We start from the raw sequence: 15327 nt of genomic DNA, 5'->3' as shown, positions 1-15327 counted from the left end.
CCATACATGATCATCTATTACAGAGGCGCCTACTTATGCACGACTTGCCAGGAGTGCTTGTGGCAGCTAGCAAACCCCTATGAGCATCCATGAACTTTAATCCAAACCACTGATTTGAGGGGACCACCACGGATAGATCTTGTAAAAAAAAAACTTCATCTGAGAAGATCCTGGGCAGTTGAATGTGGAGTCTATATACAAGTAGGATTGGATCTGGAGCAGCATTTCAAATTCAATTAAGACAAGTATTTTTCTGCTTGTTTACAGAACAAAATGCTAAAGGATTTCTCTGAGTTAGAGAAATTGTAAGCCGAGAGAGAGCTGCTTTGCTATGATGATGATAAAGGTTGTTCAGTTCATCATCTATACAGTAGAAAACCATTGAAAGATTTCAGTAGCACAGACCCAAGAGGAATGTTCAATCCTCGTCGGGTGGAAAGTCCTCATCGGATGCACTTTCCAGAAATGAGCCGAGAGATTTTCGCAGAATGCTGAAAGACTTGCCATCCTGTGTTTCACAAAATAAATAAAGATGAAAAGTATGTATTAGTAAAGACATCATCAACTGATTGCAGCAGAAACTTCAATTAACAATCGGCTTCCCTGCATCAGGTGGGCCTCACTATGAAGATGACTGGTCAACAGACTCATCAGACAAGCACGTGTTCGTTGAATGTGGGCCAAACGGTGGCGTATTTTTAACTTTTTGTCTATGAACTGTTCTGATATGTGTGTGACCTACCAGAAGACTTGTCCAGCCTGATATTTTTGGCCAGGCCATCTACATGATGAGGTCCACCTAATGCACAGGATGGATGTCCCACACATGAGTCTAGATGACAGTCCAACCATAACTGTGGAAATCTAGATTTAACAGGTTTTAAAGAGGGAATCAATTTCCACACCTAGTTGTGTATTCACAAACAGAGAAAAATGTTACATACGTGAAAATCGGTTTCATTTCCACCTTTTTTCCATTGTTTCCCACTTAATCTGAACACCCCCGTGAGCAGGCTTTCTATTGTTTTAACAGAAGCAACAGTTATGTATTTCATGCATTTTATGAATTTGAAGACATAGGATCCTTTGCCTAAAGACGTTGGTATCCTCAGCACTAGGTTCCTAAAAGTGGGTATGGAATAATCCTAAAACTTTGGATCGGTGGCCAGAAATTTTTTGTCAAGAAACACATACGGTGGCCAGAAAAAAGTCAAATATTGGATGGTTAGGATCTTCCAACCTGGAGATTTCTGGGGCATGTCCCATCCACAATTAGAACTCTAAGATCAACAATCTGGATCACCAAATCTGTGGAGGAACTGGGGGCCTAAGGATATTATCTCTCTCTCTCTCTCTCTCTCTCTCTCTCTCTCTCTCTCTCACACACACACACACCCACATTCTCTCTATAAAAAAACAATTCTCTACACTTTTAATATTTTTACATAAAATTTTCATTTTTTTATTATGTTTTTCCATTTTCCTTTATTTTTCTGATTTTTTTTATTTAAAAAAGTTTTGGGGGCTGTGCGATTGCATATGCGCACAACCACCTTGGTTCACATGGGATCGCTTATGTCATTTGACAACATTGATCTCAATAAATGTTCCCCCCTTACTAGAGCCATCTTTGGTCTGTGTTGCACATGACCAAACCATCTCAATCTGCTCTCCATCATTTTATCTCTTATTGGGACTACTAGTTTTCTTCAGATGACCTCATTCTTAATTTCACCCTTCCTCGTCTTTCCACACATCCATCTCAATATCCTCATCTTTGCAATTATCAATCTTTGTTCATGTTGCTTTCTAATTCCCAATTGCAGAAAAATTTCCTATAGTTTCACAAGTATGCAGTGATAATGCAACACTCCAAAGGCACACTTCCACTTCATCCACCTAGAACTAATTCTATTGGATACATCCTTGTGAATCTCCACATCCTTTTAAAGAACAAATCCTAGGGAACAAAACACACCACTTTGAGGAATCTCCAAACCATTGATTTTAACTAAACCCTCACCTCTATAACCATTCTTATGAAAGTTGCATTCCAAGTACACTGTCTAGGTTCTGCTATTTCTCAGCCGCTAGAACTTGGAACCTTCTTCCAAACCTCCAACTTAGCACTTTCCCTCTTTTGAGCTTTGTCTATTAATACCACATCATCAGCAAATAAGATATACCAAGGGACCTCATCCGTGACAGTAGTGGTTAATTCATATAAAACTAGTCAACATGATAAGGGCTAGATGCTGACCCTTCTCCAGAAAGTAGAGATATTTAAGCAAATTATCTTTCGATAATTAAAAGATATGTTGCTAAAGTATTTAATTTCACAGATATTCAAAGCATGTATTTTTACTATTTGTCAAAGGATAGGGATATATCAGCCTTTTCGCTTCAAAATCCCACAGCCATTTGATGGGCTACGGACTTGGTATTTCATCTCATGAAATCAAAATAACTATTAAATAAGGGTAGCTAATGACCTGCTTCTTCTTTTTCAGCGACTCCTCTGCAGCAGCTATCTTATCTGCACACGCTTTCTCAAGATCAGATAGCATACTCTTTTCTCTCTTCCCTGAAAACCAATGCAGTCTCGCATATCAAGTAACAGTACTTTTTATGTATAAAGTAAATTTCTAAAGGGAGGAGGTAAATTGGGTTGCTCACGCTGTTGTTGATAGCGGACGAACAGCTTTTCCTTTTCATCCTCAAATTTGGAAAAAATGTCTGCAAATGACATCCACAGAATGCTTACTATGTAGACAACCAAAGCAGAACAGTGGTTCGAGATTTGATAAACAAACTTAGCATGTGTTTGGATGCACCAGTGATTTGAATTGCAAAAATTGTGATGTTTCCTAGCATTCACAGTTGGGAAGTAGCCATCAGTCACATTGCAGCAACGTTGCTTTCCAGTTGAACTTGAAAGGAATATTGCTGTCATTTGGAGCTCAGGTCATGAATGATGAGGGAATTAAGATTTGGTTATTTCCAAATTATTAGACTAACAATTGCAGAGCTTTGCTAAGCAAACATGCATGTGCAATAAAGCTCATGTACATGCCACACATGTGCCAACATGGCACATGGATGTAAAATCCAATCCATCCATCCGGTGGGTCCGACCCTGTACATGTTTTCCCAAAAAATAAATCTGGTCCACTCAATACATAGGCCGCAAGATATATCGGGGCCTATGCCAAGATTGGAAATAGGTGGACGTGTTAGAGAACTTCAGCCAAGATTTTCAGAGCTGTACATTTGTTTGGATCTCGGATCTATCATGCCATGCCGGCACATGTCTGGCATGTACATGAGCTTTATTACACACGCGAGTGGGCTTAGCAAAGTTCACAAATGCAATTCAATTCAGTGCTGCATCCAAACTCACCCTCATATATCATCAGACATCTCCAGATTACCCAAGACAAGAAAAACTAGATGATAATCGCAGGATTTCATTGCAACAGAGACTAAGAACCACACAGATTAGGATGTGTGAGTTGGTACAAGTTGAAGGCTCAAAAGGAGGTGGATGAAGGTAGCAAGAAAAGACTTGATGATCTACAGTCTAACTGAAGGTCTAGCCCTTGAATGGAATGGTGGAACAAGATTCATGTAGCTGATCCCAATTACTTAGGGTAAGGCTTAGATGATGATAATGATAATTGCAGGTGTTACTGGAAAGGAACTCATGAGATATTTTTTGTTTCAAAATTACAGGTATGGCATTTCCATAAGTGGATTTGCATAAGGGTTGCATCATATTGAAAGATTAAGACCTCCATGGCCAGACTGCTCCTTGTCAAGGATACATAATTCCATTTCCAAGGAGGTGCTCAAAGGCTTGATATAAGCAAGAAACAATGAAAATAAAGAAAATGAGAAAGAAGGAATATGTGTTAAGAATTTGGAATAGAAGAGCAATGATCCCCACTTTCATAAATAAGGCAGATTTCTCTTGTTTTGAGCTTGTTTTCTGAAGCCAAACTACAGCATTTGATCTATTAATACTTTGTAAGTACTAGCTTCTTGAGTTTATTTCTTTGATTATTCAGCACTGCAATCTCGTTCCAGCAGTGGCGGTAGTGCTGAACATGTAACGGTTAAATATCTCCATCAGCATTCTCTTTTTAAGAAAAAACAAATAAATTTATCTAAAGTTGGTTAACACAGATGGAAGAATACCATGTGCAGATGATGGAAAAAAAATCCAACTAAAATTGTTGAAGAAAGAAGTTAAACATAATGATCAAGATGGAACTCTTAGATCAGCATATAAAAATTTAAGCTCCCATTGCTGTGATTGATGGTTTCCCAGTCTGGTTCAGTGTCAGCTATTTTCTACAAGTCGAAGTTGCTTCCCAGTAATAATCCTGGCATTACTATTTGTCAGAAAAAGGAAAAATGAAGGGATCCTCACACAACTAGAACTAGATAAGCAGTGTCAGTTGCGTCTTCTTTTCTTTTCTTTGTAACTTCAGCATTTCCGTGGTGCTTGCAGCACTTTTGGGTACTGATCTCCTCAATTTATTTATTTGATTCTTGTCAAGATGTAATACTACACCCAAAAAATCTGTGGCTTATAGAAACAACAGACATCCATACCATTGACAAATCTTGGTTTCTACTTATCAAGCTGAAGTGATTAAGTAACTTTAAGTAAAAAAGTTACTTATAATTGGTCTTAAACCAAGCTTACTTATCTCAAATAAGTTACTTATCTACTGCTATAAGTAAAAAAGTAACTTATTTGGTGGTATCCAAACAGGCCTTTAAGGACCTTTGATTACATTTCCATTTTCTTCAACAATGTTCTACACATGATAACCTAGAGTATCTTGCAGTTACCTTTAAAAGCCTGCAAGTGTGCTGCTTTTTCCTTGCCAAACTTCTCATAAGCTGCTTGGAACTTCGCAGACTCATTCTTCAGAGAAAATTCACACTGAAACTTACGAAACTATTAATCTTCCATAACCAAAATCTCAAGAACTATATTTAGAAAATGCTGTCAGCAGTCTAGTCAAAGATATAATGACTTTATAGACTACACCTCTTTGGAACTCTTTGAAAGTGCCTTTACAAAACTCTGCCTGCCAGTTAAAGAATACCAATGTTAAAACAATATCGATTAAAAGAAACAGTGAAGATATTGTAAGAACTGTGGTAATCAATTACTCAATTTTGGTAAATGTAAAAATAGGCATTCCTGTTCTGCAGGTTTTGGTGTATATGCGTGTGTGTTTCTATTCTATACAGGGGCACACTGGCAAATACTGTAGTACATCAGTTTCTGTGCATTTGTTGTATTGACCATTCTTTAGTGGGGGTAGAGTGCAATTGCGGAACAGGATTTGTTTAGCCGACCCCAATTAGTTTGGATAAGGCGTAGATGATGTGGGGTCTTTACTCATGCCTCAGTGGTAGACTCACAAGAGTTTCAACAGGAGGTCATAGGTTTGAGTACCCACTGTAGTGAAATCCCATTGTGGTGTGAGTGTGCGAGTGTGTGGGGTGTGAGTGCATGTGTTAAAAAAAGGGGGGGCTTAGATGATGTGATGACCATTCTGTAGTAGCTTACAGCTAAGATTCAACTTTCTGAAGTTGCAAGCCAACCTGGATATGCATAACACTACGTAACTGCTAAACTTTTTTGGAGAAATGATTCACAACTGTCGTTTTTAGATATTGGAAAGCTTTTAAGTTTGCTTATCGAAAATTTGGTGCGACTCACACTGAATCACTCCTCTCTTCGTGTTTCATTGAAAGCATCTGTTCACGAAATCATAGATTTCATGTGCAATCAAGATGCAACTGCAACCGCATACAATTTCAGTTTTCTTTTATTTGCTAACAGAAGAACCTCCTGCAGTCCTGCTTGTTTCTCACCTTTCCTTCTCAAGTTTTGACTTGGCATCATCCAGCATAGATTTGACCTCTGCTGCAATGCTGTTGGTAAATCACAATCAGCAGCCATATACCATGTACCGTATAATCAGTACATGATGTATCAAGAAGAGAAACATCCATGATTAAATTACAATATTCTTTGAATGAAAAAGTGCCAAACTGCAATTTAATCGACTGGCAGAGAGTGAACATGTTTACAAAACGAGTCATCGCATTTGGAACTCAAGAACTCAAGCAATCATAATCATAACAAAATGGTATGAAATCAGGAAATTATATGTTTCAGAGGAACTTCTTCCCGCTCCTCTCTTTGTTTCACTAAAAAATGTTATCATTACAGTAAAAGGAGGTGAAGAAAATGATTGAAACCATGGTATTTTATGCCATTTTGCTCAGATCAAATGTTACGCAGCACAGTGGCACTTCACTAGAAAAAGCAAATAATGGTAACAGAAGGCTAACAACCACAATGCTAAAGAAAACAAATAAGCTAAACAACAAGAGATTATGCTATTTTGCTCGATCGATCGCTATGCAACATAGTTTCACTGGAGTACAAAAAAGTGAATAATGATAACGGAAGGCTAAGAATGATGTTAAAGACAGTAGAAAAGATAAGCCTCTCATTGCCCCAATTTATACAGCACAACTATATAGCCATATTAGTAATACCAATAATATGGTATCTTGAGGGAGTGCCAAAATGAAATACAAAGAATACAATATACTCTAACAATGCACACGTTACATGCATGACTTGTCTCTTTATATTCGGCCATATATTCATCAGCATCATCATCATAACAATCACCACTGCTACAACCAGCATTGCAGCCTTGTCCAAGCTATTTGGGTCAAATCCTGTTCTGACAATCAATCCTAGCTATCTTCAGTAAGTTACCAATCCTCCATATTACTTCTCAGCGCCTCAATCAATGTCCTTTTAAGTCTTCCGCACTGTTGGAGTTGTGACCTGGAAAATCAATGTGAGCCCAATTCACTAGCATAAGGACATGACGATGATGATCTCAGCCGTAGATCACAATGACCAAGGGTCCTAGGTGGACAGTTTCATATGCCTTAGTTAATATGGTGTTATAGGTTAAGTAGAGGACTAACTCCTTTGGTTGTCCTTGGGAACTCGAGACTGGACATATCAAATGTTGACTAAGGGAGAGTTGTGGTCCATGGATTGTATCCCAAGACTATTATGGGTTCTAGGACAGACCTGTGGTTAGCGTATAATGATGGGTGTGGTCATCCTGTGTGAGGGGATTGACTTGGGTCAGGATGGACAGTCTCCATCATTGGGCATGACTTGGTGTTGGCTTGTGTTAGCTCTCCCCCCACATAGGAGTGTGAGTGTGCCATGGATATAGGATCTTGTTGGACCTATTGGGCACTTGTATGGGTGGATCGTGATCAAGTCACTAGTTTGGGGGCCCATTTTCTTGGACTATGTTAGATTTAATAATGCATTGAAATTCATTAATCTTTAGACCTAAGGACATGTGAGGGTCAGGGTTTTGATTGTATATGCTTTGCCTTTCTTTACAAGGCTTGGTGCATCTATCAAGGCCCATTGATTCTTGCATGTGCCAACAATGTAACCATTGGTTTCCTAGGAATTGATTTATGGCAGAGATTTAAGAGATTAGAGGTCCATTGTTTAAAAAATAAAAAATAAATAAAAAAATAAAAAAGAAGTGATTTTTTTTGCTAGACCCAACACTTAAATGATTTACTTCTAAAAAAATGGTTTAAGATTCTTTACAAATTTTTCCTACCATTGAAATTTTGTTTTAACCATTAAAACTGTTTTAATCATACATGATGATAATATGTTTATCCAAAACTTGATCGATATGGGCTATGTGTCTTTGTTGGATGGTCATGGCCATGAAAGAATTAGATCATAAGTACATGCATGGATAAGGCCAGGTTTATAGGATTCCAATGATGTGGGGCATATGGAAAACTGGAGGGTGGCGGATTACCATAAGTGGTACACCCCTGTAATTGTAATCCCTCCTTGTAAATAAGATCCTATCCCAGATAGGAGAGTAACCTAGCATAAAGAGGTTGGATTGAGCGTAACCTAGAGAGAGGATATAAAAAGTGAAGAGAGAGAGAGAGAGAGAGAGTTCCATCTGTCATCTCTCTTCACATGTGTGGATGTGTGGGGTCCACTTGTCATGGACGTGTGCTCCCTCTGCCCTACATTGAGGTTGATGCAAGAAGCTCTCCACTCTGTTTCCATTTGGTATAGATCGAGGGGAGACTTCCTACTTTGGGAGATTGGCATCAGCAATCGTTCGTGTTTCTACATCGTGTGCTTGATTCAGCTAAAGCTAACCATCTGTCGTGTAGATTTTGAGGTTTGAAACCTAAGCTTATCAAAGACGGGGATCCTAGGGCATACTTAAAATATGGATTTTCTTTTTGAAAAACCTTTAAAATTCTGTGGTGTTTCAAAAAAAATCCAACACTCATCTTCTTTTCAGACACTTCAACCCCAATCAATGTTCCCTCCTTACTGGAGCTGTCTTTGGTCTTCTTTGCACATGACCAACCATCTCAATCTGCTCTCCATTAATTTATCTCAAATGAAGCTACTCGTATGTTGCTTTGGATGACCTCATTATTAACTGTCTGTTCTAGTTTTCCCCACACATCCATCTTAACATCCTCATGTCTTTAATAATCAATCTTCACTTATGTTGCTTTCTCACTACCCAACACTGCCATATATAGCATAGCTGGTTGAACAACTATGTTATTGCGTTTTCCTTTCTTTCATAGGAATGTGCCAATGACATAAAACTCTAGAGGCACATCTCCACTTTCATCCACCCAGCTTTAAATTTATTCATCCAACTCACATGGTCATATAGTTTATAAACTTTTCTTTCATATATTTCAATCAATCTTTAGTTGGGATAAGGCTAATAATGATGACATTTCAATCAATCTGGACACATTAACGAAGAAAATAGTAATCTGTGGCTTTTGCTACAATTTATTTGATTTCAGGGAAATCCTAGACACACACAAATGTAGTGAACAAATTTGTTTAGGAAAATAAAACATCATATTAATACTCTTTTTTCTATTCAAATCAATGAAAATAAATCTCAGATCCAAACGAATGATCCATTCAAATTGCATGGTTAGTTTAAGAAACTATAATATATTTCGTATTTTCTATTCGATCCAAAGTGTAAGAAAAGATGATTTCTGACCCAATGGAACTCTTCACTCAAACCAATCAACTCTTATTAAAGAAATCTTGAATTCCAGTTCAAAATACATCAAGATCACTGTCAATTTTCTTAAGATCACATCATCGCAAACAAATTTATACCTTCCGATTGTCTCCTCACTCTTCTTCTGCCCCTCTTGCTGCGCTTTCTCTCTGATTTGCTGCAATGCCGAAATAATCCCTTTGATATCGCTGCAAATTAAAAAAAAAATCAAAGCAAATCAATCTCTACCGTCACCAACAAGAATAAAAACACTGAAAAAAGATTCAAAATCAGACTTCGAAAGATCAGGATCGAAATCTTCATCTTCTCGGATTTTCTTATCCGATCGCAGGGGTTGCGATTCCTTTCCTCGTCTCTTGCTGCTGCCTTTTGCTGCCGACATCAGATCAATATCCGAGACGTCCAATCTTCGAATCTAAGAAGCATATGAAGATGAATGTTGGAGATTCTGATGACTATAGGGTTTTGAAACCCTAATTTAGGGATTTTGGAATCCTAATTCCTCTGATTTCTCACTCCTTTCGCAGTCTGGAGTTAGCGAGCTCAAATGGCGCTAAAAAGGAGTTTCAAATGAGAAATCGGAAGAGGTTACGGGCCTTTTATAGTTGGGAAGTTGAGTAATGTGATCCGCGACGCGTGTATTTCCACAATATACTCGGGTTTTCGATTCCTGAAAAGTAGGGTCCAGGGTTCGGTGATCCGGACCATTAGGCTGTTGTGACCCACCGTAGATGAGTGGAAAGTAATATTCTCCTCTTCATATTTATATTTTTTTCTGCATAAATATATCCACGTTCAACTGAAAAAGGTCCGAGATCGGTCTCCGCCGTCCATCTATTCCGCCAGCTCATTTAAGGGCAGGAGCCCAACAATGTCGTACATCCAAATCTCAGGTGGACCATACCACGAAACAGTGGTGATTGACCATTAAAAACTTCTCGTGGGCTACAAAAAGTTTGGGATCAAACTGTTTTTTGTGGGGTCCCTTGGTACAACCGTATCATATGATGGAGTTATTTGGACTAAAAACCCATGTTGGTGATAAATCTATTCCATCCATGTGTTTTCAACGACCACAATAAGACAGGATGCTAAAAATCCAGAGGATCCAAAACTTAGGTGGGCCACACCAACTAAATAGTAGAAACAACAACGTCCACCGTTGAAACCTTCTTGCAGCTGACCATGATGTTTATATGCCATCTAAACCGTTCGTAGATTATTACCCCTCAGATGAACTGTAGGAACAAATATCATCCTGATACAAAACTTGTCATCTCTAGGTGTTCAACCCCCACTGTTTCGTGTCGTATGGCTCACATGAGTTTTGAATCTGCCTTATTTTTTAGAATCCCGTCCAATTGTTGTCTTTCAAGATAGATGGACGGAGTTGATTTGTCACGGACATCTTTACGATGTGCAAAGATCGCGTTTTATGGTTTGCAAGAATACATCAGGCAATGATCCAAACCGTTTCTAATGATGGGCCTCTGGTTGGATGGTGTATATCAAAATAATAAATTCTATTAGATCGAGATATTTAAGCGATTAATCATCCGACTCTTTTCACTTGAATACGAACGGTTTCCTTAATCTTTAAATAATCAAAGGATTGCATTTTTTTTTTCAATCCAAGCGCTTTCCTCACTATCCCACGCCCACGGTTAGGCCGTTTTTACACAAATGGTTTGGGTCATCGAAAAGGTACCCTTTCCAATGGGTAGATTTAGGACGTAGCACATTGGGAACCAGATCCAGTCGCTAGAATCTCTTGTGGAACGACTCGATATTACTACACCTTAGGGCTTTGGACAGCGTACTTGGGTTTGCTGTCCCATGGTTTGGTAATCCGGCCGGATGGTCTGTTGAAATCAACCATGGATACATCATGATCCCTTAAAACCCCCCATATTACAGCATCCTAGCAACAAATACTTGTATTTCTACAGTTTTGGGCCTGTTTGGTCGGGCAATCAATAAACTGGGCTAGCCCAACAGAATTTCGGGCTTAGCCCACTTTAGGGCTGGTCGAAACACTAGGTACACAGATGAATGATCCAGTACAGGTAGAGCTGTACACGAGTAGAGTTAGCTCGGTAGCTCGCTCAACTCGACTCCAAAAAGCTCAACTCGTCTTGGATCGAAGCTGAGTTCGAACCAAGTCGAGCTGATTTTTGAAGCTCGAAACGAGTTCGAGCCGAGTTCGATCTTGCCCCAGCTCGACTCGACTCGACTCGAATACTGCTCGAACTCGGCTCAACTCAGTACAAGGTGTATATACCCTTAAAAAAAAAAAAAAAAAAAAAACCCTACCCCCTTTTCAAAATACATCCCGCCCGCACAACCCTAACCCTACCCCAACTCTTCCTCCCTCTCTGTCAGTCCGGCCGACGAAGCTCCTCCCTCTCTCTCTCTCTCTGACTCTCCCTCATCCTCCCTTACCCACACAGCCGCACCAACGCACGACCGTCTTCCTCCCTCTTTTCCTCCCTCTCTGTCAATCCGGCCGGCGAAGCTCCTCCCTCCCTTTCTCTCTGCTCTCTCCCTCAATCCTCCCTTACCGACACGGCCGCACTGATGCACGACCCATCTTCCTCCCTCTCTTCCTCCCTCTTTGTCAGTCCGGGCTCGAACTCTGCTCGAACTCGGCCGAGCCGAGCACGAGCTGCTGTTCCGAGCTCGAAGGCCAAGCCGAGCCAAGCACGAGCTGGGACTCGAGCAGTTCGAGTCGAGCACGAGCTAGGCAAAGCTCGGCTCGGCTTGACTCGTGTACACCTCTAAGTACAGGTTGTAAAAGGTTCGCTGCTACATTTTCTAATGAAAATTTTAATTTAATTAATTTTTTTTCATGCAACATGTCGAACCATTGGACCTATGATCAGGTTCAGTGATCCAAACCGTTGATTTGATACACTAGGAACATGCAATGCACATGTCAATCTCACTAGTAATCAATAACGCACACATCCAGCTACACTTCACTGATTCATCTACCAATGTCAAATACCACTGTTCAAACACGGGCCTCGCATTCTTCCACTTCAGATGGTGATGAGATCCACAACCAGGGAAGTGGATTGTGTACTGAGTAAAATCTGTGGGGGCCACCATGAATGTCTTATCCATGCCATCCATCCGTTTTTCCAGATCATTTTAGGGCAGGCATTAGACCATCCAAAGCTCAAGTGGACCACAGTAGGAATGATGATAATGTCCACCATTGAAACCTTCCTAGCTCCAACAGTGATCCTTATTTGTCATCCAACCTGTTCATTAGGTCACACATACATGGATGAAGGGAAAACACAAAATATCAGCTTGAATCAAAACTTCTGCGGCTCCCAAGAATTTTCAACGGAAGACATTCAATTCACTAATTCCTATAGTGTTATCCACTAAGAGATTTGGAGATGCTTCAATTTTTGGGCTCATGCCCTAAAATGATGTGTTAAAACAGGACAGATTTTAATATGTACACAATGGGCTTCCCACAAACTGGGGCTGTGCTCGGGCCAGGCAAAATAAAAAAAATTTGAATAGTGCCAGCCAATCAGGCCCGGCCTAAACAGTTCAAGATCCGAGCCGAAACCAACCTCAAGCCCAGCCTGCTGACAGACTTATACACAACGGATCACTCATTCAATGAATTATACCATAGTCTGAAGAACACACGAGAACAGCATGTATAAATTTCAATCCATACCATCCAAATCATCGGTCCCTGTATTTTGGATGACTCACAGCCCAAAGATCCCAATGATGGCAGGATCCTTGCTTATCAATTGATATTTGTAAGTTGAATTTGGGCCAATGACCTTCTGTTGCAAGCACCTGGTCAATGTCCAACCGTTTGGATTGTTAGATTGATTTACTCATGGACTGGGCTCCATCAACATTTTGGATTGACACATGTATGGCAGACGGTAGAGGTAATACTTCCATCAGTGCGCAACTGGAATGGATGGACCAACTAGCGCATAATTGGTATTAAGGTAGTACCAGTAATCAAAATATAGGATTCCTGAGCATGTTCCCTAGTTCAAAGAAAAGGGAAGAATCCCACAAATTGGGAATGTTGCCATGCATCTCTCGATGGTGGGACCTAGATGAATCGTCAGATCATCGCCTGGTGGGGAAGAATCACAGCCAGATTCTGCAAGCCTCTCTTCCATTAAATGGCCAAGTCTTCTAATGACAACAAATTTCCACCGCAAAAACATGAGAAAGCAAAGTGGTGGGCCATGATTGGGATTGTGTTGTATGGCCGCGTTTTTAAGACTTCCATACTACTGCATAGAAATTGTATGCAGTTTCCTCCAGGGTATATGTGGCCCACATGTCTGGTCATTAGGAATGTTGTTCTACTAGGCCACCACGTGGATAAGCCATAACCCAGAAAAAAAAAAGTAAGGACCATTGGATCAGTGGCCTGCAAAAGAACCAGTTTGGGCAGCAGTTTCGACCTGCAAAACTCACAACTGGTTGGTTACAGTTGCCCAATTAGGGAGATTTTTGGTTGATAGCCCCATAAAAATAGTCCTAATCGCCATGCATGTTTGGTAAGTGCACATAATGAAGGACTACATGGAAAAATGCTCAGCAACCTTCACAAAAGCATTCCTTAACCACAACCAAAAAAAAAAAAAAAAAGGAAAAACGAAAACAAAAAAAGTGCATGCAATCGCAGCAGCTATTCTACTTTCTTATTTATCTGCAATTTCATCCACTTAGAGAGAGGTTGTTACACCATAATGGCAACATAAGAAGTGCTTTACAATTGAAGCTACAAGCTGCTAACTCTTTTTCTTTTTTTCCTTTTCCTTTTTTTTTTCTTTCTTTCTTTCTTTCTTTCTTTTGTGCCTGTTAAAGTTACATAGTGGCGGAAAGACCTAAATGTCTCAAAATTTCCGTCTTCGAGATCTACGAACCATCTGCAAGCCAAAAAAGAAAAAAAGATAAAGAAAAAACAGAGAATCATTCAGTGGGCAAGGAAAGCTAAAAGAAAGAGCATTGGGTAAAGAAAGAACAAGCATACAGTGGCTGCATCTTCAGCAATGATTTCAGATGCGGATCTCGTCGTGCGTACAGGAACCGAATGTTCAGGATGCTTCCTCTTTTCTGTTACTGCCCCTAAAAGATCTAGCAATAGTCAATAAAGAAGGTTTTTTTTTTTCTAACCCAGTAATGATACATCATGGTAGACCGACCAATAAATTATCCCATATTGAACAATGTATTATATTCTCTAATTCTTACAGCATCAGGGAAGGTAATCTATATTTTCTTTTCCATGCCACATTGCATACTGAATTGGAATACTCGAAGGCAGAGGCCCAAACGCAAGAATAGGAAAGAAAGTATCACGGTTGAAACCATGCTTCAAAAACCCAAAAACTCAAACTTGAAGGTCCATCGAGTCAGAAGCTGAAACAGACATGGCTGAAAACCCAACTTGCCTCAACACGTAAACTCAATAATTAATAATAGTAATTTAAAAAATAAAATTTCGGTTACAGAGTGTAAATTAATAAACAAAATAAGATGAGCTAGTACAACTACTAGAAAACCCAGAAAAAAACTCAACTCTACCTGGCTGAGCTTTTTACTCAACTTGATGATACTTGGAAAACCTTGATGAAAATGAGTTGAGCTGTCCAATCGACTCAAATTGACTAAGTCAAGTTCTGACTCAACAAGATGAATTTTTGAACTATGGTTTTGCCCATATCATTACTTTGGTGAATTGAACGCTCCATTCTTCCTTACATGAATTTCGAAGATAGTAGGTGTACAATGTTTCCTACAATGGATGATATAGGCAATTCAAAGGATCTGATGCATTTTAAAACTATTGTTGAAAAATAAAACAAGAACTCGGAAAATGATAAATTCACCAACTATATACGCGGAAAATTATCCCAACAGGAATTACACACACTAATAACAACTTTAACAAACCAAAAGACTAGAAACAGCTTATGGCTGTTTACCAGAATAGATCCAACCAAGGGCATAAAGCAAATATTCTTGAAAATGAGGTCACGGCAATACAACAAGCTAACCACTTTGCGATTAATTGACAGTGCAGTTACCAATCGGCCTAGACCCATGGAAGAAATTTAATCTCAAATGGCCTCAACTA

General features: G+C 39.5%; 2 protein-coding genes across 2 annotated transcripts in view; both read right to left on the bottom strand.

The window, feature by feature from the left end:
* Nucleotides 1-202: 202 nt before the first annotated feature.
* Nucleotides 203-9772, bottom strand: LOC131237515 (uncharacterized). The gene is made up of 8 exons (XM_058235334.1): nucleotides 9461-9772; nucleotides 9284-9373; nucleotides 5899-5958; nucleotides 5063-5102; nucleotides 4861-4954; nucleotides 2677-2736; nucleotides 2493-2584; nucleotides 203-508 (listed from the first exon to the last, which is right to left on the bottom strand). Exons 1-8 carry the CDS (start codon nucleotides 9565-9567, stop codon nucleotides 419-421), a joined length of 633 nt encoding a protein of 210 aa, XP_058091317.1. The 5' UTR covers nucleotides 9568-9772; the 3' UTR covers nucleotides 203-418.
* A 4085-nt stretch (nucleotides 9773-13857) lies between these two features.
* LOC131237513 (sister chromatid cohesion protein PDS5 homolog B) overlaps nucleotides 13858-15327 on the bottom strand; it is a 126321-nt gene continuing 124851 nt past the window's right edge. The window contains exons 30-31 of the mRNA XM_058235333.1: nucleotides 14221-14324; nucleotides 13858-14116 (exon numbers count right to left, since the gene is read on the bottom strand). Of these exons, the coding sequence (XP_058091316.1) occupies nucleotides 14084-14116; nucleotides 14221-14324 (137 nt within the window). The 3' untranslated portion in view covers nucleotides 13858-14083. The remainder of the gene's footprint in view (nucleotides 14117-14220; nucleotides 14325-15327) is intronic.

Source organism: Magnolia sinica, chromosome 2 (genome assembly GCF_029962835.1).
Source record: "Magnolia sinica isolate HGM2019 chromosome 2, MsV1, whole genome shotgun sequence".
Classification (NCBI taxonomy): Eukaryota; Viridiplantae; Streptophyta; class Magnoliopsida; order Magnoliales; family Magnoliaceae; genus Magnolia; species Magnolia sinica.
The sequence above is the reverse complement of the archived record's forward strand: the minus strand, read 5'-3'. Positions and strand labels throughout refer to the sequence as shown.

Coding starts and splice junctions, on each gene's coding strand:
- LOC131237515 (XM_058235334.1), bottom strand. CDS start 9,567: ATGTCGGCAGCAAAAGGCAGCAGCAAGAGACGAGGAAAGGAATCGCAA. Junction 5,103..5,898: donor TCAAAACTTGAGAAGGAAAG/GTGAGAAACAAG, acceptor TTTAACTGGCAG/GCAGAGTTTTGTAAAGGCAC. Junction 2,585..2,676: donor CGTCCGCTATCAACAACAGC/GTGAGCAACCCA, acceptor ATTGGTTTTCAG/GGAAGAGAGAAAAGAGTATG.